Genomic DNA, 26176 nt, shown 5'->3' with positions numbered 1-26176 from the left:
CCTTTTTAAAGTTGTAATCTCTTTGGTAAAACATTCTTTGAACTGCCTGTCTGAGATCATTGAACTGTTTGTCTGAGTTTTCTTGTAACTTATTGAACTTTTTCATAACTGCAATCTTGAATTATCTGTCATTTAAGTCAGAGGCTTGCATGTCTTTGAGTTTCATTTCTGGAGACACTTCAATTTATTTTTGTACTACCTTGTCATCTTGGTTATTCATGGTATTTTATGGATTGTTTCTCTGCCTGCGTATTTGAAGAGGTGAACTTTTTTTTTTAAGGTATTTTGGTCTTAACAATTTAGCAGGCTGAAAAGTAGAGGTCTTTCTTTTATTTTCCAGTAGATGGAGATATAGCACAAGTTTTGTCTCCCCCCCCCCCTTTTTGATGATGTCTTTTTAAATTAAATTTATTGGGGTGATATGGTAAATAAAGTTACATAGGTTTCAAGTGCACAATTCTATAACACATCTATATAGTGCATTGTGTGTTCACCACCCAAAGTCAAAACTCCTTCCGTCACTATATGTTTGACCTCCTTTACTCTCTTCTACCTCCTCCCGTCCTCTTTTACCCTCTGGAAACCACTAAACTGTTGTCTGGGTCTATGAGTTTTTGCTTGTTTGTTTGTCTTGTTAGTCTGCTGCTTTCAGTTTTATATTTCACATATGAGTAATGTCATACGATTCTTAACTTTTTCTAACTTATTCACTTAGCATGATACGCCCAAGATCCATCCATGTTGTCGCAAATGACAGTATTTCATCTTTTCTTATGGCTGAGTAATATTCCATTGTATATATGTACCACGTCTTCTTTATCCAATCAGCTATTGAAGGACACTTCAGTTGTTTCCACGTTTTGGCCACTGTGAATAATGCTGCAATGAACATAGGGGTACACATATCATTATGGATACGTTTTCAGATTGTTTTGGGTAGATACCCAGAAGAGGCATTGCTGTGTCGTATGGCAATTCTATTCTTTTTTTTTTTTTTTTTTTTTTAAATTTAGGCTTTATTACTTTACATTCGCTAGTTCAATTCCAGCTCCTCTCTACATCTTATGTGGGGTGGAGGAGGCTGGGCCATGGTCACCCATGGCTTTTTCAAGTTACAAATCAGTAACAGCAGTAGTCCAAAGGTAGCCAACACATGTTGAGTTTATTGCATCACTGTAAACAGAAAATCTTGTCTTCCCCAACCAGACTCCCAAAAGGTTCTAAAAGAAATGTAACAGCTCCAATTTGCACATTTGTACTAAAATTTTTAAGCCCTAGCCTGACATTTTTAAAAGCCTAAGTGTGATCCTCTATAAGGCCTTCCCATGTCATGAAAATATTCATTCAACCACATCTATATAAAAAGGTTGACCGTTGCTCTCAGTATGTCTGCAGGTGCAACTACAAGGTAGACCCAGACGGTTTATACTGACTTAGATTCACAGAATCTAAGTGATTTCCCACTGACCAAGGCAGTCCAGCCTGGCGCTGCCACAGAAGGTGTCGTTATTAGATGACTCAGGACCAGCCGCAACTTCAGACTGACCTTGTTTCATCCACAATTGTGACCATATATTAGCATGCATTTAACAATAAAAATTAATCCCCTTTCTTTTAAGAGTATCTGATAAAATAAGCAATTATTTCATTTTGTGTCCTTCCCATGTTTTAAAATAAGCAGCATCCTATATTTCTATTCTCTGATTCACAAATAAAAACATTATAAAAAATATACATATCCTTGAAAACTAGCAAGCTGTTTTCATTCCTATTGTATGATACTTCCACTTCTTTGGCCGTACAACCTGCAAGCTGACCACTCAGTCTGGACACGTGTCATCCATGGAGATGAACATGTCCTACGGATTTCAAATGGTTCTGTGGAGTAAAATGAGACACTGACCCACATATAAACTGCAACAGACAACATTTCACCACGGGGACCAAATTCAAATTCAAAACCAACAGTCTCATTCTGATTCGACTCTAGTAAAGACGTGTTTGGGGCAAATCTAGCAGTGACTGATGCTCAGGAATAGAAGACTGGCAGCGATACCAACTGACAGGTGAGCGAAGGAACTCCATGGCCAGCCAGAGCGATGGCCAGACCGAGGTCCTGTCTGTCCTGGCCGCTGCAGAGGCCGAGGATGGAGCCCCCATCCCACACGCCGCCGCTACTCACATGCAGGTCCACGTCCTCCCACCGGACACTGTGTGTGCCTGAAGGTGCCACCAGTTTTACCTGGAGAGACTTCAAGTCAGGGAACGCTCTGTGTAAAGAAAAACAACTCCAGCAGAATGTTTTTGGCAGGTAAAAACCTAGTGCGCCCAGAAGGCAGCTGGCCCCTGAACTTCAGTTACAATAGCAGCTCCTGAGGTTGGTGCCGTGGGGTCAGAAACAGTCCTAGGTTTCACTTACAGCTGTTTTCAATGTTCTTCTGTCAGCAGTGTGTGTGTGTGTGTGTGGGGGGGGATTTTAAAAGTTCATCTTCAACTGCAATTAACAGTTGTTATGTTGCAAAATGATAAGTGCACTTGACAGATGAGTGGCTTTTCCAAAAAATAGAAACTTCTATATTCCAAAAGTCCACAGGTACAAATGTGCAAACTCCAAGGACGTCTTGAAAGTGTTTCCAAAAGACAAACTCCTGGCTTGGGTAAGAGGTCAGTGAAAATCCAGCCACGACTGCACAGTCTTGCAGCCCTTGTCTGAGTAGATTTTCTCGTCTTTGGGGAAAAACGTCATTTCCTCTGCCACTCTGGTAACAATGTCTTCATCTACGGTAGAACCGCGGGCCCTCATCTCTGCACGCACACACTCCTTCACGTGTGTGTACTCCAGGGGCAGGAAGGGGATAAAGTAATCGATGAGGTTTCTGTCTATCAGTCCGCTGTGCCACAGGCCACCTGCACAACCAGACACAAGTGGCTTTCCCATCCATTACTGTCGCCATCACCTGGCCAAGCTCACTGCCTACAGGGCCATTTTGATTCCGACCCACAGGACACGCGTCACGTCTTTAGCCCTTGAGATTCTCATTTTGTCAAGTGTGTAACAAGCCTGATGTAAGGATCGGCTGGAGACCCTGCTAACTGATTTCTAGAATATGTTGATGTAAGAAATGTCCACATCCGTGGCGCATTTTTATAAAAATTTATTTGAGCCAAACAGGATACTCCTGGAAGAAAGATCTCAATAGAATGAGAAAAATGCTTCCAGGAATGACAGTTTTGCGGTTTCTTTTATGCATTTGGAATTAAGGAGGGAACCTAAGGAAGATTAAATGAAAGTGGGAGAAAGCAAGGCAGGGATTGGATTACAGCATATTAACAGGATTATGTGCTCACTTGAGGGTGGTTATGCCTCCGAGGGGTCTGAAAAGAGGCATTTCAAAGGTGTGTTAACTAGATGCCCAGAAACAATGGACAGGGCTGGCTTAAGGCAAAGATAAGCCTTTTACTAAAGAAGTTACATGCCTGGGGTGTGAACACCCACCAGGACCTGCCCAGTTAGGAATGGATGACTGGATTACCTTGTGAGGTCATTTTCCCTAGGACCCCTAAGAAATGCCCTAAGAAGAAGTCCCAATTTCAGCAAAGCCAAGAAGGCACACGTATTCTGTGGCTTTGTGAAAGGCTTACAGTAAGACGTCTCTGCTGGCAGAGTCAGAGTTCCCTCACCCTGGAAGACTCACTGTGTTTGTTATTGAAAACTCTGACAGACAGAACATGTTCCAGGTCCTTCAGCTGAATGTCTTCCCTCTTTCTTCCTGCCCGCCAAAAGTCCAGGGCCGTCTTGGTTATGAGGTCCCCCCCTGCATTGCTGAGAAAGATGAAGATCGCCTTCTGGTAAGACACGCCATCAACCTGCTCGTAGTAGTCTAGAAAGGGCTTGATCGCGTCAATGATCCCAAGGTGCAATTTATCCATCTCGTCAAATATGAACATGGAGCTTGCACAGGCACTCACATTACCCCGAATCCACGTCTGTAACTGGTCCTGGTACAGTTTTATCTGCTGCTCGTGAGGGAAGTGCAGAGTCGAAACAAACAGGTGGACAAAGTTACTCTTTAGGCCTTTGGAGTGAAGATTTTCAGCCACAATCTGGCTCACAAAATTCTTGCCGGTGCCAGCCCAGCCATGTAAGAAAAGAGTCAGTGGTTTCTTGGGATTTGGGTTGTTCCTGAAGCCAGTCAGGGCCTTGAGAATCACCTCTGTGGCCAGATGCTGCCCAAACAGCTTCTCCTCCAATTCCAGCTTGAGGGCCGACGCGTTGAGCGGCTGCTTCTCGCGGCAGCACTCGGCGAAGCGACAGTACAGGTCCTTGTAGGACAGGTAGCCGGTGAGGGCCGAGGCGGCCCCGATGGCGATGGCCACGCTGACGGGCTCGAACGCCGCCACGGCCTGGACCGCCAGGGCCGCCAGCAGCAGCAGCCGCCCCGCGGCGGCATCGCCCCGCTCGCAGCCCACCACTCGCAATTCTATTCTTAATTTTTTTGAGGGACCTCCATACTGATTTCCATAGTGGCTGTACCAATTTACATTCCCACCAGCAGTGTATGAGGGTTCTTTTTTCTCTGCAACCTCTCCAAAACTTGTTATTACTTGTCTTGTTGATCGTAGCCATTCTAACAGGTATGAGGTGGTATCTTACTGTGGTTTTGATTTGCATTTCCCTAATAGCTAGTGAAGATGAGCATCTTTTCATATATCTGTTGGCCGTTTGTATGTCTTCTTGGAAGAAGTGTCTGTTCAGGTCCTCTGCCCATCTTTAATTGGATTGTTTTTTTTGTTGTTGAGTTATGTGAATTCTTTATATATTTTGGATATTAATCCCTTATCGGAGGTGTTGTTTGCAAATATCTCCTTTCATTTGGGTGATTGCCTCTTTGTTTTGTGGGTGGTTTCTTTTGCTGTGCAGAAGCTTTTTTGTTTGACATAGTCCCATTCATTTATTTTTGCTTTTATTTCCCTTGCCTTTGAGGTCAAATTCATAAAATCCTCTCTAAGACCAAGGTCCATATGTTTAGTACCTATGTTTTCTTCCATGCAATTTATTGTTTCAGATATTATATTTAGGTCATTTTTTCCATTTGGAATTAAGTTTGGTGTATGATGACAGACAGCAGTCTAGTTTCTTTCTTTTGCACATGGGGCGGTGAGGTGTTGGATTAGCGCCTGGTGGTGCCCAAAGGCCTTGTGGAGAGATCTGTTAGTGGGTTAATCCAAGAGGCTTGTGGGTGGACTTCTTGTTGGAGTCCTGAAGCAATTTTCCCAGCATCATTTATTGAAGAGGGTTTCTTTTCTCCATCGTATATTTTTGGCTACTTTGTCAAAAATTATCTGCCCATATATATGTGAGTTTATTTCTGGGTTCTTAGTTCTGTTCCATTGGTTTGTGTGTCTGTTTCTCTGCCAATAACATGCTGTTTTGATTATTGTTGCTCTGTAGTATAATCTGAAGTCAAGGAGTGTGATACCTCTGGCCTTGTTCTTTTTATCTTAGGATTACTTTGGCAATTTGGAGTCTTTTGTGATTCTATACAAATCTGATGATTTTTTGTTCTATTTCTTTAAAAAAATGCCATTGAGATTTTGATGGGGATTGTATTAAATCTATATATATTTGCTTGGGTAATATGGTCATTTTAACTATGTTGATTATTCTAATCCATGAACACGGTATAAGTTTTGTGTTCTCTTACCTTCACTACTGGCACTTCCAGGATCTTGGTGGAGTGGCTTCACCTTACTCATGCAATATGCCCCATATTTCCCAGGGTGGTGGGTGTTCCCTTTGTGTCTGGGTAGCCTTGCTCTTTGGGCACCACACCATAATGGGATGTAGTGGGCTGTGGGTTTCCAAGCTTGCGACCTCTTGGTGTTGTCTCCTTGTTACCAATGGCCACCAGTCATGCTATGCTATCCAAGTTATCTCCACTGCCTCAACTGAGTTCCACCTCTACCATGTTCCACGTGGATGGGGTGAGCATGGGGATGTGGGATCACAAGTTTGGTGCTCTGCCTCTATGTAAGTAATGGCTCTTGTGAGACCATATCTTTGCCTCTTTTCCAGCAATGGCCAACATGAAAGGCTTTGTTTCTCTGCCAGCTATGTCCACTGTGTATCTGTCTAGTCTGCTCCTGCCACTGGGTTTTGCCACAATGGGTGTGAGCTTTTCAGGCAGGGGTGTTGCTTATGCTCTCCTGCCCTTTAGGTTGCTGTGTGAGAGCTACAGCATGACTTTTCCACCACTATCATGTCAGCTGGGGCTGCAGCACGCTCTGAACTACATCTGTGGCCCCTATCTCTGTTCTTCCCTTTGTCCTGCCTCTCCTGCTCTAATGTTCCCACCTTCAGATGAACTGATACATGGATCTCTCAGATGTGTTTGTGTGTTGAGCAGAGGATCCTTTGCTGACTTATAGTTGTGCAACTTATTGTAAGTTAAGGGTATATATAAAGAAGTCTCACTCTAGCATGATGCCTACATCACTCTCATAAGCTTTCTTTGCTGTTTTTAAATTTAATTCCCTCTCCTCTTATAATTATATTATTTCTGTATTCTTATACTTGAAGTCACTTATTCTTTCTTATATCTGGTCTGCCTTGCTACAGGTGCTCTCTCTTATATCCTTCATCTCATTCATTGAATTCTTCAGCTCCAGAGTTTATTTTGTTCTTTTTAATAATTTTAATCTCCTTGGTGAATCACTCATTCTGTTCATTAATTTTATCTATGATTCTTTGGATTTGTCCTTCTCAGTTTTCTTGTAGCTCATTCAATTTCTTCAAAACAGGGCCGGTCCGGTGGCTCAGGTGGTTGGAGCTCCGTGCTCCTAACTCCGAAGGCTGCCGGTTCGATTCCCACATGGGCCAGTGGGCTCTCAACCACAAGGTTGCCAGTTTGATTCCTCGAGTCCCTCAAGGGATGGTGGGCAGCACCCCCTGCAACTAAGATTGAACACAGCACCTTGAGCTGAGCTGCCGCTGAGCTCCTGGATGGCTCAGTTGGTTGGAGCGCGTCCTCTCGACCACAAGGTTGTCGGTTCAACTCCCGCAAGGGATGGTGGGCTGTGCCCCCTGCAACTAGCAACGGCAAACTGGACCTGGAGCTGAGCTGCGCCCTCCACAACTAAGACTGAAAGGACAACAACTTGAAGCTGAACGGCACCCTCCACAACTAAGATTGAAAGGACAACAACTTGACTTGGAAAACAGGCCTGGAAGTACATACACTGTTCCCCAATAAAGTCCTGTTCCCCTTCCCCAATAAAATCTAAAAAAAAAAAAAAATTCTTCAAAACAGCTATTTTAAATTCTTTATCAGTTAGATCACAATTTCTATGCCTTTGAGATCCGTTATTGGAGAATTATCATTTTCTTTTTGTCATAAAATATTCCTTGATTTTTCATATTGTTTGTAGCTATGTGCTTCTGCTTTTACACTTGAAATAGCACATACCTCCTTAACTAACCTTTTATGTCTTCTTTAGTTTTAACGATTAATAAGTCTGGCTATTAGAATCCTGTCTTTTTTATTCCAGAAGATGACTATATAGCTAAGGTTTGTGGTTTTTCCCTTGAACCACTAACCATGGCCTATTTTATGAGCATGCTCCCTGTCTACTGGAACTCACTCTAGTGTACTTACTTGGGAGTGTGCTAAAGGAGCCAGAAGTAGAGCAGAGGTAGGGAGTTTGATTAGCACCAGCTGGTACCCAGGGGCCTGGTGGAAATATCTATTAGTGGGCTAATCCAAGAGGCTTATGGGTAGACTTCTTGTTGAAGTCCTGAAGCAGACAACAGGAACCATGTTCCTTTAATGACTTTTGATATTTTCATCTGCTGTCTTTCTTTTCTCTTCCCTCCCTCAGTTGTGGAGTTCTCTCCTGAGAAATCAGAGTGCTGCTGGAAACAGGTTTCTACAGCCATGATCTGCACAACTGGAGTAATCCAGCATTAATTCACTGTTTTTCACCTCCTCCACTAGAGAAGATACTGCTTTCCATTTCCTCTGCAGAAGAGGTCACTGTTGCCATGACCAGACAGCTTATCCCTGTGAAGTATTGCCCTGGGAAGGGGCCCAGTTTGGGGAAAGTTCCTCCCTCTCTTTTGCATCAGAGCTAGACTTGACAGGGTATGGGAGAACCAATATAAGAGAAATTATGAAATTATAATAAGGAAGACCTTGTGGCTGACTGTAGGAGAGGAGACAGAAACAAGGAGAGGGATGCGTGAAGCCTAGGGTAAATTCCAGATTCTGGGTGTGCTTTCTTGGGTGACTGAATGTTTATGCCATTCATCTACATAAGTTGAAGAAGTAGGTTTGAAAAAATTAGTCTGTACAGGTTGAGTTGGGATCATTGCTTTCAAGCAGAAATGTTTAGGTAATAGTTAAATGTAGGTCTAGATTTCAGGAAAGGCCTGGTAAAGGTTTTGGAGCAATCAGCATATAAGTAGCAGATGAAACCACTTTCATTCCAATCAGTTTCTCAAAAATTTATTCAATAATACCTCCTCCTCAAATATTTATTGAGCCCTGTATGAGCCAAGCTCTGAAGAAGGCACAGGAGATCAGTGCTGAAGAAGACAGTCTCATCTTTCATGAGAATAGGTGAGATGTGAAATAAATCTAATGACAATACATTATGAAAATGGCAAAATATAAGTAGGTACAAAGTATAGGAGTGACGTGGAGGAAGGGATAATTGCCTATAACTCTGAGAGCCGTGGAAAGCATCATTGTGGATAGACCATGGCAGCTGGATATTGAATGATGCGGTCAACTTTGCCAGAGAAATAAAAAGGTGGGAGCAAGGAGTTTGATGGAAGCAATGCTGTATGTAAAAGCATGAAATAACATGATGTGTTCTGGGAATAGTATTCAACTTGGAATTGCTGGAGCATAAAATGTGAGAGTGGCAAGGCAGTCTCAGTGAGAGGAGGTTGGAGAGGGAGTCTGGGCTCATATTGTGAAATAATTTCTTGGCCACATCAGGAGGTTTGGATGTACCTTCGGTGTTAAATAGCCATCAAAGGTTTTTAAGCAAGGAGAGATATGAGCAGATGTGAATTTTAAAAAGACAGCATTGCAGTCCATATGTAGGATGGGTATGTGGGAAATGAGGCTAGAATAAGGGAGATATTTAGGAGGTTCTTGCCCAGGTAAGAGAGGATGAGGCTTGGAACAGGGCAGTGGCTGTGGGGATGATGGTGACATGGTGCACTTAGAAGAATGAGATGTTACAGGGGAGGAATTGGTAAGATATGAGAGGGTTGGATGTTAGGTTGTGAGGATGAGAGGGAGGGTGGCACCTGGGTGACTCCCAAATTTCTGGCTTGGATGAGTGGGTACATGGTGAGGATGAGTAACAGACCTGTTTACTTTGCATGGTGGAGTAGAGGGACAGGATGAATTTAGTTTTGAACAAATTCAGTTTGAAAGGCTTCATGGATATTCAGATGAAGATGTGAAATAGGTAGGTAGCTATATGGCTAAAACTCAGGAGAGATACCTGACTGAAGATAGAGACTTGTGAGTGTTAAGTAGTTTACCATGAAAATTTTAACTACTAAGGAGGAGTTATGATGATTAACTTTATATGTAAATATAGAGGGTGTATTTGGATGAGATTAATATTCAAATTGGTTAACCTTGAGTAGAGCAAATGATCCTGTATAATATGGGTGGTCCTAATTTAATCAGGTGAAGGCATGAATAGAACAAAATGACCAGCATTCTTGACAAAAGGAAATTTTTCCAGCAGACAGCATTTGGACTTAATCTGCACCATCAGCTCTCCATGTCTCAAGCCTGCTGGCCCACACTGCAGATTTTGAACTTGCTAGCCTCCATAATTGTGTGAGCCAATTCCTTATAATGAATTTATATACATACAAGGTTGGACAATTAAGTTCGCAAACTCATCCTAGAAAAAGTGCTACATACCTCTTTGCTGAATATCACTATGGTCACCTTCGAAGTACTCCCCTTGGGAAGCTATGCACTGACACCAGTGCCTAGTGCACCCTTCAAAGCAATTTTGGAACTCTTTCTGGAATGGCATCAGAGCTGTCATTGTATTACCCTTGATGTCCTGAATGTCCTCAAAATGTCTTCCTTTCAATATTTCCTTTATTTTCGGGTAAGGAAAGAAGTCTTTGGGGCCCAGATCAGGTGAATAGGGAGGGTGTTCCAGTACAGTTATTTGTTAACTGGCTAAAAACTCCCTCACAGACAGTGCCGTTTGAGGTGGTGCATTGTTGTGATGCAAGAGCCATGAATGGTTGGCAAAAAGTTCAGGTCATCTAATTTTTTCATGCAGCCTCTTCAGCACTTCCAAATAGTAAACTTGGTTAACTGTTTGTCCAGTTGGTAAAATTCATAATGAATAACCCTTCTGATATCAAAAAAGGTTAGCAACATTGTTGCAACAAGTTCGTGAACTTAATTGTCAGACCTCGTATATGTACCACCTCTTCTTTATCTTGTGAACATCTATGCACCCATTGTAGGAGCACCTAAATATATAAATCAAATATTAACAGACATAAAGGGAGAGATCAACAGTAATACAGTCATAGTAGGGGACTTTAACACTCCATTGACATCAATGGATAGATCATCCAGATAAAAAAAAATCAATAAGGAAAGAGTGGCCTTAAATGACACATTAGACAAGATTGACTTAATTATATACCTGAAACTTATGTAACTTTACTAACAATTACTACCCCAATAAACTTTAATTAAAAAAAGAAAAAAAGTTTTATCTTTATTTTGAAATGATCCTTTTATCATTATGCAATTTCCTTCTTTGTCTCTTGTTACAGCCTTTGTTTTAAAATCTGTTTTGTCCCAATATGAGCATTGCTACTCCATTTTTTTTTTCATTTCTATTTGCTTCAAATATTTTTTCCCTTCCTTTCACTCTTAATATGTGTGTGTCTTTCAATATGAAGTGGGTCTCTTTTGGGTAGGTCTTTTTTTTTTCTTCCAATCCATTCAGCCACTCTATGTCTTTTGAATGGATCATTTATTCCATTTATATTTAAAGTAACTATTGGTAGGTATGTAGTTACTGCTATTGTATTGTTTTCTTATTGTTTTTGTATTTCTTCTCTGTTCCTTTCTTTTGCTCTTGCTCTCTTATATGTTGATGACTTTCAATAGTGTTGTGTTTGGATTTCTTTTTCTTTCTTGTATATCTCTTATAGATGTTTGGTGTTTGGTTACCATGTGCTTCATGTATACCAAGCTATGTTTATAGCAGTGTACTTTAAGTTCACGGTCACTTAAGTTTGAATACATTCTAAAATCACTACAATGTTCAGTCACCTCCCCACGTTCATGTTTTTGTCATTATTTTTACCTCTTTTTCTCTATGAGTGTTTTTGAGTATCCCTTAATTTACTGTTGCAATTACACATGATCTTCCTCCTTTTGTCATTTTACCTTTGTACTACCTTTACAATTGGTTGATCCATGGACTTTACTGAGTGTTTGCCTTTGTCAGTGAAATTTTTTTCTTATATTATCTGATTGATATTTGTGATATTTTCTTCTCTAATTAAAGAAGTCCCTTTAGCATTTCATTAATACTGTTTTAGTGGTGATGAATTCCTTTAACTTTTTCTTGTCTGGGAAATTCTTTATCTCTCATTTAATTCTAAATGATAACCTTGCTAGATAGAGTAACTTTGGTTGTAGTTTTTACCTCTCATCACTTTGAATATATATATTTTTAAATTAAAGTTTATTGGGGTGACAATTGTTAGTAAAGCTACACAGATTTCAGGTGTAAAATTCTGTATGACATCATCTATAAATCCCATTGTGTATTCACCACCCAGAGTCAGTTCTCCTTCCATCACCATATATTTGATCCCCTTTACACTCATCTACCACTCTCCTCCCCCCCTTTCCCTCTGGTAACCACTAAACTATTGTCTGTGTCTATGAGTTTTTGTTTCTCATTTGTTTGTCTTGTTCTTTTGTTGTTTTTGGTTTATATACCACATACCAGTGAAATCAAACAACCAAAATGTCCTTTGATAGATGAATGGATAAAGAAGTTGTGGTATATATACACAATGGAATACTATTCGGCACTTTGAATATTTTGTGCCATTCCCTACTTGCCTACAAATTTTCTGTTGAAAAATCAGCTGTCTTACGGGAGCTCCCAAGAGAAAACTGTAAATAACTGCTTTGCTCTTGCTACTTTTAATATTTTCTCTTTACCTTGTTTAACTTTTGGCATTGTAATTATGATGTGTTTTGGTGTGGGTTTATCTTGTTTGAGACTCTCAGTGCTTCCTGGACTTGTGTGTATATTTCCATCACCAGGTTAGGGAAGTTTTCAGTTATTATTTCTTCAAATAGATTTTTAATCCCTTTCTCTCTTTTTTTTCTTTCTGGGACCCCTATGATGTGAATGTTGGTATGCTTGACGTTGTCCCAGAGGTCTCTTAAACTGTCCTTATTTTTTAAGCTATTTTTTTTTTTGCTTTTCTGATTGGGTAATTTCCACTACCTTGTCTTACAGTTTACTGACTCCTTCTTCTGCATCATCTAATTTGTTTTTGATTCCCTCTAGTGTATTTTTTTTTAATTTCAGTTATTGTATTCTTCAGTACTGATTGGTTCTATTTTATATTTTCTATCCCTTTGTTGAGTACTCACTGAGTTCATCTATTTTTCTGCCATGTTTGTTGAGCATCTTTATAACCATTGTTTTGTACTCTTTATCTGGTAGATTTCTTGTCTCCATTTCATTTAGTTCTTTATTTGTTTGTTTTTTCTTTTTTCATGTTCTTTCATTTGAAACATATTTCACTGTCTCCTCATTTTGGCTTTCTCTCTGTGTTTGTTTGTTTGTTCGTTTGAATCAGGCAAAACAGTAAGCTCTCCTAATCTTGAAGGAGTGGACTTGTGTATGAGCTGCATGTGCCAAGTGTCTTTGGCAGGCCAGCTGGACGTGGTAGCAGAACAGGCATGGGCTGCAGCAGACCTGGGGGCAAGCTGCACCAGGGCCACCTTGGCAGGCTGGTTGGAGCTGGAGCTATAGTGGGTATGGTCCATCGGGAGTTCCAAGAGGAAGCCTCACCAGTGCCGCCTTGGCAGGCCACTGGGGCCTGTATTTGGAGCTGGCTCAGTCCACAGAAAGACCCAATGGCAAGCTATGCCAGAACTGCCTTGGCTGGCCAGTTGGAGTTGTAGTACATTCAGGCCACAGGGAGTGCTGGGGGAAAACTGTGTTGGGGCCCAGAGCTGTAGCTGGAGCAGGTGTGAACTGCAGTGAGTCCCTGGTGTAAGCTGCACCTGGCTATATTTGCAGGTGATTGGAGCTGTAGTTGGAGCTGGCTCAGTGCTGGAAAGTCCCAGGAAAAGCTGCACAAGGGCCCAGAACTGGAACTGGAGCTGGTGCTAGTCACGGTGATGCCCAGGGACATGCCACACTGAGAATGCCTTGGCAGGTTGGTTGGAGTTGGAGTTGGCTCAGGCTACAGGGAATCCTGGGGGCAAGCTGCACCAAAGCCACATTAGAAGGTCAGTTGGAATGGTAGCTGAAGTGGGTGCTAGCCCTGGGGAGTCCTGAGGGCAAGCTGTGCCAGGGCTGCTTTGGGAGGCCTGTGGGATCTGTAGTTGGAGCAGGCTTGGATCACGGGGAGTCCCAGGGACAAGCCACTCCAGGGTCTAGAGCTGTGGCTGGAGAGGGCATGGGCTGCAGGGAGTCCTGAGTGTAAGCCATGGCGCTGGTGTGGGCCTGAGCCTTACTGGGATGACCTTGACCTGCTGATTATTCACCTGGATAATGTTTGTCATGCAGGGTGTCGTGCGGGGTCTCTGGTCCTGTTCCCCACACAAGAACGCACGATACGGTGAGGCCAAAAAGGAACCCCAACAGAGCCATGGAGAGGGGAGACATACCACTATAGTCTTGCTGGTGGCAGGGTTGGAGATACAGGAAGCAGGAGCTACATGATCCGCAATCTGCCGGCCGCTTCTCTGCCAACCAACCTCACTTGCTAACTTCAATCTGCCATCTGCTTCTCTGCCAACCAACCAATCCCACTTGCTAGCTGCAATTCTCCCTGCTAACTGCAATCCACCATGCTAACTGCAATCCACGCTTGCTAGCTCAGCCACCATCTGCTGCTAGCGTAGCCACGGCAGTTATATTAGTGGCCAATGGCTCACTGGTTACAGCTGATGGCCAACTAGCCACAGCTAATGGTCATCCAATCACAGTTGATGGCCATTTACTACCTGAGCCAGCACCTTTCCACGTGAGGCCGAGAGCCTGGAAACTGCACTCCTGGCTCTGTCCCCACAATGCTCCTACCCAGGCAATCAAAGTAGAGGGGGAGGGCAACAAATGGTGCTCTCCAGTGCCTCTGACACCAAATAGCATTCCCATATTTCCCCTCCCATTTAGCAGATGCTCTAGTGTTAATAAATGGATTTCTTTCATGTACAGTCCAGGTGCTCTTTAAATCACTGTGTTTTTTTTTCACTGTGCCTCAGGATGGGTCAGTCTTTGCATCAGCCCTTTAGTGATCCCTCCATACTGCAGGTTGATGTATTGGGAGTGGGGTTCCTATGATACTGTGTCTCCATCTCTCTTACATAGTTATATGTGGTCTCTTTTTCTCTTGTTTGTTGTGCAGAATCTATTCAGTCAGTTCTCATTTCTTCTTCAGGGGGAATTGCTCTGTCTATAGGTGTAGATTATATGTGTTGGTGGGAGTAGGCGAGTTCAGGGTCTTTCTACACTGCCATCTTGGACCGGAATCCTATATAGAATCTTAGGAAGCCCTGCATCTGACAATGGGTGAGTTCGCAGATACTGCAGGCTTTAGTAATCAGGTTATATGCCTATTCCAGAATTAAATCAGACGGGCTGACTTCAGTAATTTATGGTCTATTGAATTTCTTCCTTGCCCATCCACATGGTTCAGCCTAATTAAGCCCTATTTAATGCCATGTGCTTTAAAAAAAAAAGCAAGATGGAGAAGAGGTCCATTTACTAGGTGTGTGGAAAAAACTCAAAAGACAGAAATGATTCAAATTGTCCAGGGATCTGATCATTCTTCAACTTGGGATAAATGGCCTGTGGTAGCCCTGGTTTTAATGACTCCTCTTGGACCAGAACTCAGCTATAGAACTTCATATTTTCTATTCTAGAAAGCCAAGCAAGTGAGAATGAGTCTCAAAGGATCACTCCTATCTGTCTCCAGGACTCAGACCTATAAAGTGCCTTAACTCCACCACAGATCTTGCTCATTAGAGCAAAATTAGCCTCTTCCTCATCTTTCTCCCACAAAATAGAAATATTAGAGTCAGGGACTTGTCTCTAATGACTTGCTTCCCCTGCCCTTTCATAGCTTTTGCTCCCTTATATATTCAAGTTCCGAAAGTCTCACGATCTTAAGATCTAGCAAAAAGAGAAGAGGAACTATTTATTTATCATTCACTCCATTTTGGCTCACCTACTTTTTCTCACCTAGAGAGACTAGTTTAATAAATGAAAATTAGGTCTAGCTGGGTGTAGCTGCCCAGTATAGTTATCATTTGATTCATGTTCCATATTGAGCAAAAATTAAATACTTTATAAATATTAGTGTGGGGACAGAGTCCCAGAGAGCTTTTCCCAGGCTCTCGGCCTCACGTAGAAAGGGGCTCACTTGGTTATTAGATGGCCGTCAGCTGTAATCAGATGGCCATCCACTGTGGCTGGGTGACCATCAGCTGTTACCAGTTAGCCATTGGCCACTGATACAACTGCTGTGCCTGAGCTAGCAAGTAGGGATTGCAGCTAGCACGGGGTGGTTGGTTGGTTGGTTGGTTGGCAGAGAAGTGGACAGCGGATTGCAGCTAGCAAGTGGGGTTGGTTTGTTGGCAGAGAAGCAGACAGCGGATTGTGCATCGTGTAGAGCCTGCTTCCTGTATCTGCAACCCAGCCGCTAGCGAGACTATGGTGGTATGAACCTCCCATCCATGGCTCCATTGGTGTTCCTTTTGGCCTCGCCATATCCTGCATTCTTATGTGGGGAGCGGGACCAGAGACTCCGCATTACAATTAGTATGGCTTTTGCCTCTATTTTTCAAGGGTAGAAAAACATCTGCCAAGAAAAATTCCCAATACACAGATTTACACCTGTTTTATGTTTTCATCTCAACATCAAAAGGCAAATAATCACAAGCTAACGTTTAAAAACATAACCTCTATAGTGGTCATAGGAGATGGTTCTCAAAAATTTATGACGGACGTCATAGGACTGCGGCAGCGAGGTGGCTTCTTGAGTTCTCCTCCGGAACTTACACAAACTGAACGTCTACAAGCCAGCAAAGGACTCTGCTCATTACACAGAACAGCTAAGAGACTCCTAGGAGGATTACTTGAAGGGCCCAACTCAAGAGATTCAACACACCCAGAGGCTAAATCCAGACCAAACCAGAGTACTACCGGGTTTGACCTACAAGTGATTCACTCTGAGGGAATTCTCTACAGGCACAAGAGCCCATAGGGGCCAAGCCTCATTTGAGCGGTCAACCCTTACACAGCAGATCATCCACTGTGGGCAGAGTCAAGTCTCAAAACTAGTCAGCCTAGGAGTCAATCCCACCTACTGACAAGCCAAAAGCAATTAAAGCTCAGCTTTAACAGGACAATATACACAACACAAGAGTCACCTTTGGAGCACACAAACAGGAAAATAGGGAAGTGGTACCTGTCAAATATAAAGGACACATACTACATAAGATAACCCAGCAAAACCCAAGATCCCTAGGGGATCTACCTAATACATTGAAGCAAACACAGAGAGTCAGCCAGAATGGGGAAACAAAGAAACATGTCCCAAATAAAAGAACAGAAGAAACCGCCAGAATTGGAACCAAATGAAATAGAGGTAACCAACCTATCAGAGACAGAGTTCAGAACACTGATGATAAGAATCTTTAAGGACATTCCTATATACTAACAATGAAATCTCAGAAAAAGAAATACAACAAACAATTCCTTTTGCAATTGCAGCAAAAAGAATAAAATACCTAGGAACAAACTTAACCAAGGATGTGAAGGACCTATATGCTGAAAACTATAAGACATTTTTGAAAGAAATTGAAGAAGACACAAAGAAATGGAAAGACATTCCGTGTTCATGGATTGGAAGAATCAACATAGTTAAAATGGCCATATTACCCAAAGCAATATACAGATTTAATGCAATCCCCATCAAAATCCCAATGGCATTTTTTAAAGAAATAGAACAAAAAATCATCAGATTTGTTAGGAACCACAAAAGACCCCAAATAGCCAAAGCAATCTTAAGAAAAAAGAACAATACTGGAGGTATCACACTCCCTGACTTTAGCTTGTACTACAGGGCTACAATAATCAAAACAGCATGGTATTGGCAGAAAAACAGACACATAGACCAATGGAATAGAATTGAGAACCCAGAAATAAAACCACATAAATGTGGACAGATAATTTTTGACAAAGAAGCTAAAAACATACAATGGAGGGAAGACAGCCTCTTCAATAAATGGTGCTGGGAGAATTGGATAGTCATGTGGAAAAGAATGAAACTGGACTGCTATCTGTCACCATGTACCAAACTTAATTCAAAATGGATCAAAGACTTAAGCATGAGACCTGACACAATAAACTGCATAGAAGAAAACATAGGTACTAAACTTATGGACCTTGGATTCAAAGAGCATTTTATGAATTTGGCTTCAAAGGCAATGGAAGTAAAAGCTAAAATAAACGAATGGGTCTATATGAAACTTAAAAGCTTCTGCACAGCAAAAGAAACCATCGACAAAATAAAGAGGTAACCAACTGAATGGGAGAAGGATTTTGCAAACAGTGCCTCCAATAAGGGGCTAATATCCAAAATATAGAAGGAATTCATGAAACTCAACAACAAAAAAACAAACAACCCAATTGAAAAATGGGCAGAGGACCTGAAGAGACATTTCTCCAAAGAGGACATACAAATGGCAAATAGACATATGAAAAAATGCTCAACATCACTAAGCATCAGAGAAATGCAAATAAAAACCACAATGAGATATCATCTCACCCCAGTCAGAATGGCTATCATCAACAAGACAAATAGTAACAAGTGTTGGAGAAGCTGTGGAGAAAAAGGAACCCTCATACACTGTTGGTGGGAATGCAGACTGGTGCAGCCGTTATGGAAGGCAGTGTGGAGGTTCCTCAAAAAATTACGAATAGAATTACCGTATGAGCCAGCAATCCCTCTCCTGGGTATCTACCCCAAAAATCTGAAAACATTTATCCATAAAGACACGTGTGCTCCAATGTTCATTGCAGCTTTGTTTGTGGTGGCCAAGACATGGAAACAACCAAAATGTCCTTCGATAGATGAATGGATAAAGAAGTTGTGGTATACATACACAATGGAATACTATTCGGCGGTAAGAAAAGATGATATAGGACCATTTGTGACAACATGGATGGATCTTGAGAGTATGATGCTAAGCGAAATAAGTCAGACAGAAAAAGCAGAGAACCATATGATTTCACTGATATGTGGTATATAAACCAAAAACAACAAAAGAATAAGACAAATGAGAAACAAAAACTCATAGACACAGACAATACTTTAGTGGTTACCAGAGGGTAAGGGGGGTCGGGGGTGGGAGATGAGGGTAAGGGGGATCAAATATATGGTGATGGAAGGAGAACTGACTCTGGGTGGTGAACACACAATGGGATTTATAGATGATGTAATACAGAATTGTACACCTGAAATCTATGTAATTTCACTAACAATTGTCACCCCAATAAATTTTTTAAAAAAAGGAATGTTTAAAGAGCTTAGAGACGACATAAAGACATAAAGAAGGACACAGAAAGAAGGACACAGAAATCGTAATGAACAGCCAGTTAGAACTAAAGAATACAATTACTGAAATAAAGAACATGCTTGAATGAATTACCAGCAAGTTAAATGAAGCAGAGGATCATCGAGTCAGTGACTTAGAAGACAAGTTAGCAAAGATCACCCAAATGGAACAACAACAAAAAAAGAATTAAAAACAATGAAGATGGTTTAAGAGACCTCTGGTATAACACCAGATGCAACAACTTGTGCATCATAGGAATACCAGAAGGTGAAGAGTGGGAGAACATATTTGAAGTAATAATGTCCGAAAACTTCCCTAACCTGGTGAGGAAAACCGACACACAAGCCCAGAAAGTGCAGACAGTTCCAACCAGGATAAACCCAAACATGTCCACACCAAGACACATTATAGTTAAAATGGCAAAGGTTAAAGACAAAGAGAGAATCCTAAAAGCAGCAAGAAAAAGACAGCGGGTTACATACAAGGGAACTCCTATAACATTATCAAATGACTTTTCTACAGAAACATTGCAGTCCAGGAGGGAGTGGAAGGAGGTACTCAAAGTGATGGAAAACAAAGGCTTACAACCTAGATTGCTTTATCCAGCCAGGCTATCATTTAAAATTGAAAGAGAGATAAAGAGCTTCCCAGAAAAGAAGAAGCTAAAGAAATTTATTACCAGAATGTCACATGCAGAATACTTCTGGATGCTGGCAAATATCATATTTCTTGACCTGGGTGGTGGCAATATAGGTGCTTACATTATTAACTATTTGTTTAACTATATGTTTTATACATTTTTAATGTTTCTCATATTTTACAATAAAAAACTTAAAATACAAAAAAATTTATGACAACTTCAGCTTCAGCTGTACAGTAAAGTGATAGTTGAACAATAATGAATGTCAACTTAATTATATATATATATATATATATATATATATACACACACACATATATATTTGCAAGAAGCAGAGTACAGCATTAGGAATAGAGACAGTGGAAATGTAATGGCTATGTGCGATGTCAGAGGGGTATTGGATGGGGGAGATGGGTTGTCACTGTGTGAGGGATATAAATGATAAATGTCTAACTGTCATGCGGGGTGGCCTGCGGGGTCTCATCTCTCGCTCCTCACATAAGAACGCAGGATGTGGCTAGGCCAAAAAAGAACACCCACGGAGCCATACATAGGGGAGTCATACCAGTATAATCTCAGTGGAGGCTGGATTCACACGACGTGCGACCTGTTGTCTGCTTTTCTGCCTGCCAACCAACCAACTCCCCTCTCCAGCGCAGCTGCAGCAGTTTTATCAGTGATCAATTGGCTAAACGGCCACAGCTGATGGTCAACTAGCCACAGCCAACGGCCATCTACTACCCGAGCCAGCACCTTTCCACGTGAGACCAAGAGCCTGGAAACTGCTCTCTGAGGCTCTGTCCCCACACTCCACCCCTACAGGGTCTCGCCTCACAATCTACGTGACAAGCATCTTCCATGAGGGTCCCTGTGTCATATTAGCCTACAGGCACCTATGGACAGAAAGAAACAGCAGTCTTAGGAACCAACAATGGCAAATCCCTTCCATCTGGGAGGATACATGCTAGCTTTTTGTCCTGGGAAAGGAAGGTCCCTGCCATTGGCACCTTTCCCGGTTTGTGGAACCAGACCTTTATGGCAGTGCTTGGGGTCCCTTGCATAGTTTCAACATGTAACAGAACAGGGGACCCCATAATCGGCCATAATGAGAGCACATAGGTTCCCCGCAAAATCATCCCAGTATCGGGACCTCCGTATACTACAGTCACTTGCAGTGGCCACTCAGCCACCACCCCTGGCGTCACTTGCAAATCATAAGTCAAACCGGCCCCCATGGGGCTATCAGGCCCAACCATCAACAGTGGGGGCTTTTGACCTGCCAGGGCCAAGTCCATTGCTGTCATTCCCCTGCTTTCAAGCATGTGGGTGCTGGCAGCAAAATGTTTCCATTTCTGCCGTAGGCTGGCTTTAACAGAGTCTCACTTGTGGTAACTTGTAATTGAATGGAAGCGGCTGTTCGATGTAGCAGAGCTTCTACTGGTGCGGGCCCTCCCTTCCGTGGTCTCTCATTCAGGATTCTCAAGACATCCCATAGACGCGACGCCCAGTCACGCATCGTGGGAGGGTGTTTTGATACCTGGAGACCTTGCTTCAAAAGGCCATTATAGCCCTCAGTCATGCCAGCTGCTTGTGGGTTATACGGGGTATGAAACAACCATTGCACGTCCATCTTGGCAGCCCAGAGCTGCACTTCTTGCTCCGTAAAATGGGTACCCCTGTCACTTTCAATGATTTGGGGGTGCCCATAGAGAGCGCACAGCCGTGTAAGAGCGACCACTGTTTGCCGCTGATCTGCAGCCGGACACGGCCAAGCAAACATCAACCCCATAGCAGTGTCCACTGCTGTAAACGCATATATCGCATTGCGGGCCTTAGGCAGGGGTCCAATGTAATCCACTTGCCAGCGAGTGAGGCACACCCTCCCTCGTGTAATCTATGCAGCCAATGGGTCACATCAGTGGCAGGAGCCCGTTCTAACCATTGGACCCGTGCTAGGGCATCTGCTTCATCATTACCTGGGGACACTAAGGGGGAGTGACTGTGACATGTATTAGGGTCACCTCCTTTCTCTGCCCTAGATCCCCGAGGTCCTGCCACATGGCTTGACCTCACAGTGGACGGTGTCCTACCAACCAGTTTTGGTGATTCCATGTAGGGAGCCACAACGTTAGGCCCCGGAATACTGCCCAGCTATCAGTACAAATAACTAGGGGCCCGGGCTCGTGGCTGATTACCATCCACACAGCCCGTAGCTCAGCCCACTGGCTACTCTGGCCAGTCCCAGTATCAAACCAAATGGTGTCTGTTTTGGGCTGCACACAAATAGCCGTCCAAACAGCTGCAGCTCCTCAGCGAGAACCATCGGTAAAACAGGCATCCTCAGGTACTGGGGGCTGTCCTTCTTTGTAGGGCGAGGACTCCAAGTCCTCCCCTCTGGGCAGAGTGCTTGGCTCAGCCTGGGCTACAAGCTCCACAGGCCCCAGGATCTTTTGTAGCTCTGTGCTCAAAAAGCTTGAACTAAGTGTGCTACATTGCTCCAAGTAGGCACACCATTTGGTGAGGATGGTGGTCTGTGCCACCCCCGTTTTGGGTCCCTGGGTCCACCCACCCCTGGACGGGATAGGTTGTTTGAACCAACACCTGTGCCGTTCCTGTGATGGCTTCTGTGGCCACTAGGGCTGCATACACAGCAGCCCGCTGTTTCTCTATTAGAGAGTAGCGGACCTCCGCTCCTTTCCACAATTGGAACCAAAATCCCACTGGCAATCGGAGACGCTCCTGTCATTGCCAGAGGCCCCAACCGTACCCCTCTTGGGTTATGTGAACATCAAGTTCAAATGGGCGGCTGGGGTCCACTACTTGCAGAGCCTGTGCCTGCTGCACTGCCCGTTTTGTGGCAACGAAGTCTTGCTCTATAGCCTCTGTCCAATCCCATGAAGCCCCCTTTTTTATCATGTTATACAAGGGCCTTGCCATTTGTGCTAAATGGGGTACAAACGCCCGCCAATATCCTAGCAGACCCAAATACGTCTGCAGTTGGGAGACCTTGGTTGGCCGGGCAAAGGCTTGTATTTTGTCAATAATCACCTCAGGTATGACGTTTGTCTTCCCAACCACACAACACCCAAAAACTTGACGGATAAGCCAGGGCCTTGGACCTTTTCCTCATTCACCGCCCAGCCCCGTGACTTCAGGTGGCAGAGAAGAGAGGGAGCTGCTTGCTCTAAATCTGAAAGAGAATCAGATGTTAATAAAATATCATCGACATAATGAAACAAGGCCACAGAGGACGGGTGATCCCACTGTGCCAAATCCTGGGCCACGAGCCCACGGCAGATAGTGGGGCTGTGCAAGTATCCTTGCAGAAGGACTTGAAAAGTCCACTGCCGCCCCTCCCAAGTAAAAGCAAACTGCTCTTGACACTCAGGTGCAATGTCAATGGAGAAAAAAGCATTAGCCAAGTCCACTACATAATGATACGTTCCCAGGCAGACAGTCAGATGATCCATCAAATCGTGAATTGAAGGCACTGCAGCGTGCAAAGGTGGCATCACCTTATTTAACTCCCTGTAGTCCACAGTCATTTGCCAGGTCCCATCTGACTTCCTGACAGGCCATACTGGGGAGTTAAAGGGACTGTGCTTTGGCCTCACAATATGTGCCTTCTCCAATTCCAATATTGTACGACCAATCTCCTCCTGCCCTCCTGGCAGGCGGCACTGTCGCACTGTAACCACCCGCCAGGGCTGTGGCAACACTTGAGGAGGGTGGTGAGCATGCCTGTGTGTCACTGCTTTCACCACCCGGATCCAGAGACGGAACTCTCCTACCGATGTCTGTAAGCTGAGAACAAGTAGCACGTCCACCCCTAGAATATACTCCGGAACGGGGGAGATATACACCTTGTAGGTACGTGGTGAGGGGAAAGCCTTCCTATACCCAGTGGTAAGGAAACAGCTTTCACAGTCACAGTCTTTCCCCCGTAGCCATCAATGCAGATTGCTGTTCTGGGAAACAGTTCTGGGTTCCCATAAACATGACTGCAGTCTGCGCTGGTGTCAACTAGGGCCAAAACCCTCTGCACATTAGAAGGGGAACAATGTATGGACAGTTCCATGTGGGGCCTCCGGTCCCTGCTCGTCCCCTCTGACCGGGTACCTTGGCCCCACCCTTAATCAAGCTGAAAGGAGTCGGCCTCAAGCGGCCACATGAAGTCCTGGAGGGACACGGGTCGCGCTTTCCCAGACTTCTCCTTCAGGCTTCTCCGGAATTGCTGTTCTGGACGCAACTGTTTCCAAAGTTCCAACAAGAGTGCATTGGGTTGTCGGTCTATCTTCTCCCTATCAACCCCTGCTGCCCTGAGATCACTCCACGTCTGTCTGCATGTTAACTCTCTGAAGCCCGTGACCTTGCCCCTTTACTTTTGATTTGGGCTTTCAGGTCTCAACTGTGTGGACCTCCTGTCTTAACTTCCTTCGCCTCTGGCTTTCAACATCCCCTAGGGTGGCCATGGCAATTGTAACTTCATGGATCTGTCTCCCCACATAGGGTGTAAGAATGGCGACCAAGGATCCAAAAGCACTCTCAGGGGCAGTATCCAAAACCAGATCTCTCATGCTGGCTGTAAAAAGCTCGTCATCCAGCCCCTGCATATTAGGGTTGAAAATAGCATGTCTCATACCCATTTCACGGATGATCTGAGTAAGTTCCGTATATGACTGCCATTGACTCACAGTGTCTGGCAGCTCGCCAGCCTGTCCCCATACTGTGCGTACCGCAGCAGTGAGCCACTCCATTAGAGAGTGGTTGCCCTGGTTTTGGGCCAACCTATGGCAATTCTATAACCTTTGCTACAGGAACGGATGCACTGTCACAAAGGCTAGCTTTTCCATCTCGCCTGGGGAGCAGAGAATGCTGTCTGTTCCCTCATCCCATAAACGTAATAGCCAAGCCGAGACTGGCTCTCTAGGGCACTGTTGGTACCACCTCCGCAGCTCCTGCAACTCAGTGGGAGTGTAAGGGTTGTAGGTTGTGAACTCAGTCACAGTTGGGTTGCCTGCAGCAACGCCCCCGGGGCCCAAAGGTTGCTCACGTTTTACCCTTTGCTTCAAGATTGGCCGGGCTTGGGGGTTGGGAGCTACATTGTCTCCACTCGCTTCCTCCGCCTCTGCCTCAGAGTCTCCACTGTGGGGTCCCTCTTCTAACAGGCGGACCCGGGCTTCCAGAGCCTCCAACCAGGACACTTTGTCCGGCACCTGGGCTATTTCATTAGGCGCATATTCTGTGTTGAGACAAAAGGCCGTGAGGAACATCCAGCCCACGCGGCCAGCTGTAGCCTTCGCCTCCTCTGGCAACCGCTCAGCCAGAGCCTGCAGGGCCTTCTCCACGCTGGCCAGAGAGCCATCCATGTCCTCCCACCCCTCCTTGGGGGTCCAACTCCTGAGAACAGTGGCCACCGGATACCACACACTGTGTGGGGGCCACACGTCCTCCTGCCCAGGGTCAGACTCCATTCCTACCTGGTCGGAATCCTGATTGCCGTGCCAGGCGTCTGAGTGGGTGGAGGCCTCCGTGTAAGATGTCCACAACCCTTGGAGCCTAAGGCCGCAGCAGATTACCAAAATGAAGGCAACGCCTTCCATGGCCAAGAGGGTGGTGTGCCATCTGGAGACTTGAGGCTCCCAGGCAGACCACACCTCTCGCTCCTGGCGTCGCTCCTCACGGGCCTCCCGAAGCTGAACTTTTGTATGCACAAACTGCTCCACCATGCTTCGGTAGGTTGTGGCCGGCACCATACCCTGCTTACGAAACTGAGCTTTTATACATATAAACTGCTCCATTATCTTCCGGAGAGTTTCGGTTGACACCACACCCTGCTCGCTGCGCCATGTGTCGTGTGGGGCGGCTTGCGGAGTCTCAGCTCCCGCTCCCCACATAAGAACGCAGGATGTGGCTAGGCCAAAAAGGAACACCCATGGAGCCATAGGTAGGGGAGTCCTACCACTATAGTCTCACTGGAGGCTGGATTCACACGATGTGTGGCCTGCTGTCTGCTTTTCTGCTTGCCAACCAACCGACTCCCCTCTCCAGCGCAGCCGTGGCAGTTTTGTCAGTGGCCGATTGGCTAACGGGCCACAGCTGACGGTCAACTAGCCACAGCCGACTGCCATCTACTACCTGAGACAGCACCTTTCCAGTGAGGCCGAGAGCCTGGAAACTGCTCTCTGGGGCTCTGTCCCCACACTAACTATTACATTGTTTTGTGCACCTGAAACTAATAAAAAGGAAAGAGAAAAAATGTATGACAAGCAGCCCTTATTTCTAAATGGGCATTTTGTTTCATGAGAACTTGTATAAGAAATACATACACGGTATGGTTCACCATTTTGGGGGTCTTCAGGTAGTAAGTTCAGCCCTACCATTATAGTGTGGCATAGCATAAGATATATCCCTTTTAATTATGGAGGAGCAATCTGGGTCAGGCTAGGCCAAAATGTAGGCACCAATGAAGAGAACTTTAGTCTTTATGCAGACCTTAACTATTTTATCAATTAAGAAGTTTTTGGCTACGCTATGGAAGGCAGTGTGGAGGTTCCTCAAAAAATTATGAATAGAATTACCGTATGGTCCAGCAATCCCTCTCCTGGGTATCTACCCCAAAAGTCTGAAAACATTTATCCAT

At 44.2% G+C, this 26176-nt stretch overlaps 1 protein-coding gene across 1 annotated transcript; it reads right to left on the bottom strand.

The window, feature by feature from the left end:
• Nucleotides 1–2665: 2665 nt before the first annotated feature.
• LOC117015017 (torsin-1B-like) lies at nucleotides 2666–13088 on the bottom strand. The gene is made up of 3 exons (XM_033093432.1): nucleotides 13018–13088; nucleotides 3696–4486; nucleotides 2666–2907 (listed from the first exon to the last, which is right to left on the bottom strand). Exons 1-3 carry the CDS (start codon nucleotides 13086–13088, stop codon nucleotides 2666–2668), a joined length of 1104 nt encoding a protein of 367 aa, XP_032949323.1.
• Between the last annotated feature and the right edge of the window lie 13088 nt (nucleotides 13089–26176).

Source organism: Rhinolophus ferrumequinum, chromosome X, assembly GCF_004115265.2.
Source record: "Rhinolophus ferrumequinum isolate MPI-CBG mRhiFer1 chromosome X, mRhiFer1_v1.p, whole genome shotgun sequence".
NCBI classification, from domain to species: domain Eukaryota; kingdom Metazoa; phylum Chordata; class Mammalia; order Chiroptera; family Rhinolophidae; genus Rhinolophus; species Rhinolophus ferrumequinum.
Note: the sequence above shows the minus strand (reverse complement) of the source record. Positions and strands in the feature narration are given on the sequence as shown.

Coding starts and splice junctions, on each gene's coding strand:
- LOC117015017 (XM_033093432.1), bottom strand. CDS start 13,088: ATGGACCATACCCACTATAGCTCCAGCTCCAACCAGCCTGCCAAGGTG. Junction 4,487..13,017: donor CTGGTGCAGCTTGCCCCCAG/GTCTGCTGCAGC, acceptor AAAAAAATTAAG/AATAGAATTGCGAGTGGTGG. Junction 2,908..3,695: donor AGTTTTCAATAACAAACACA/GTGAGTCTTCCA, acceptor CTGGTTGTGCAG/GTGGCCTGTGGCACAGCGGA.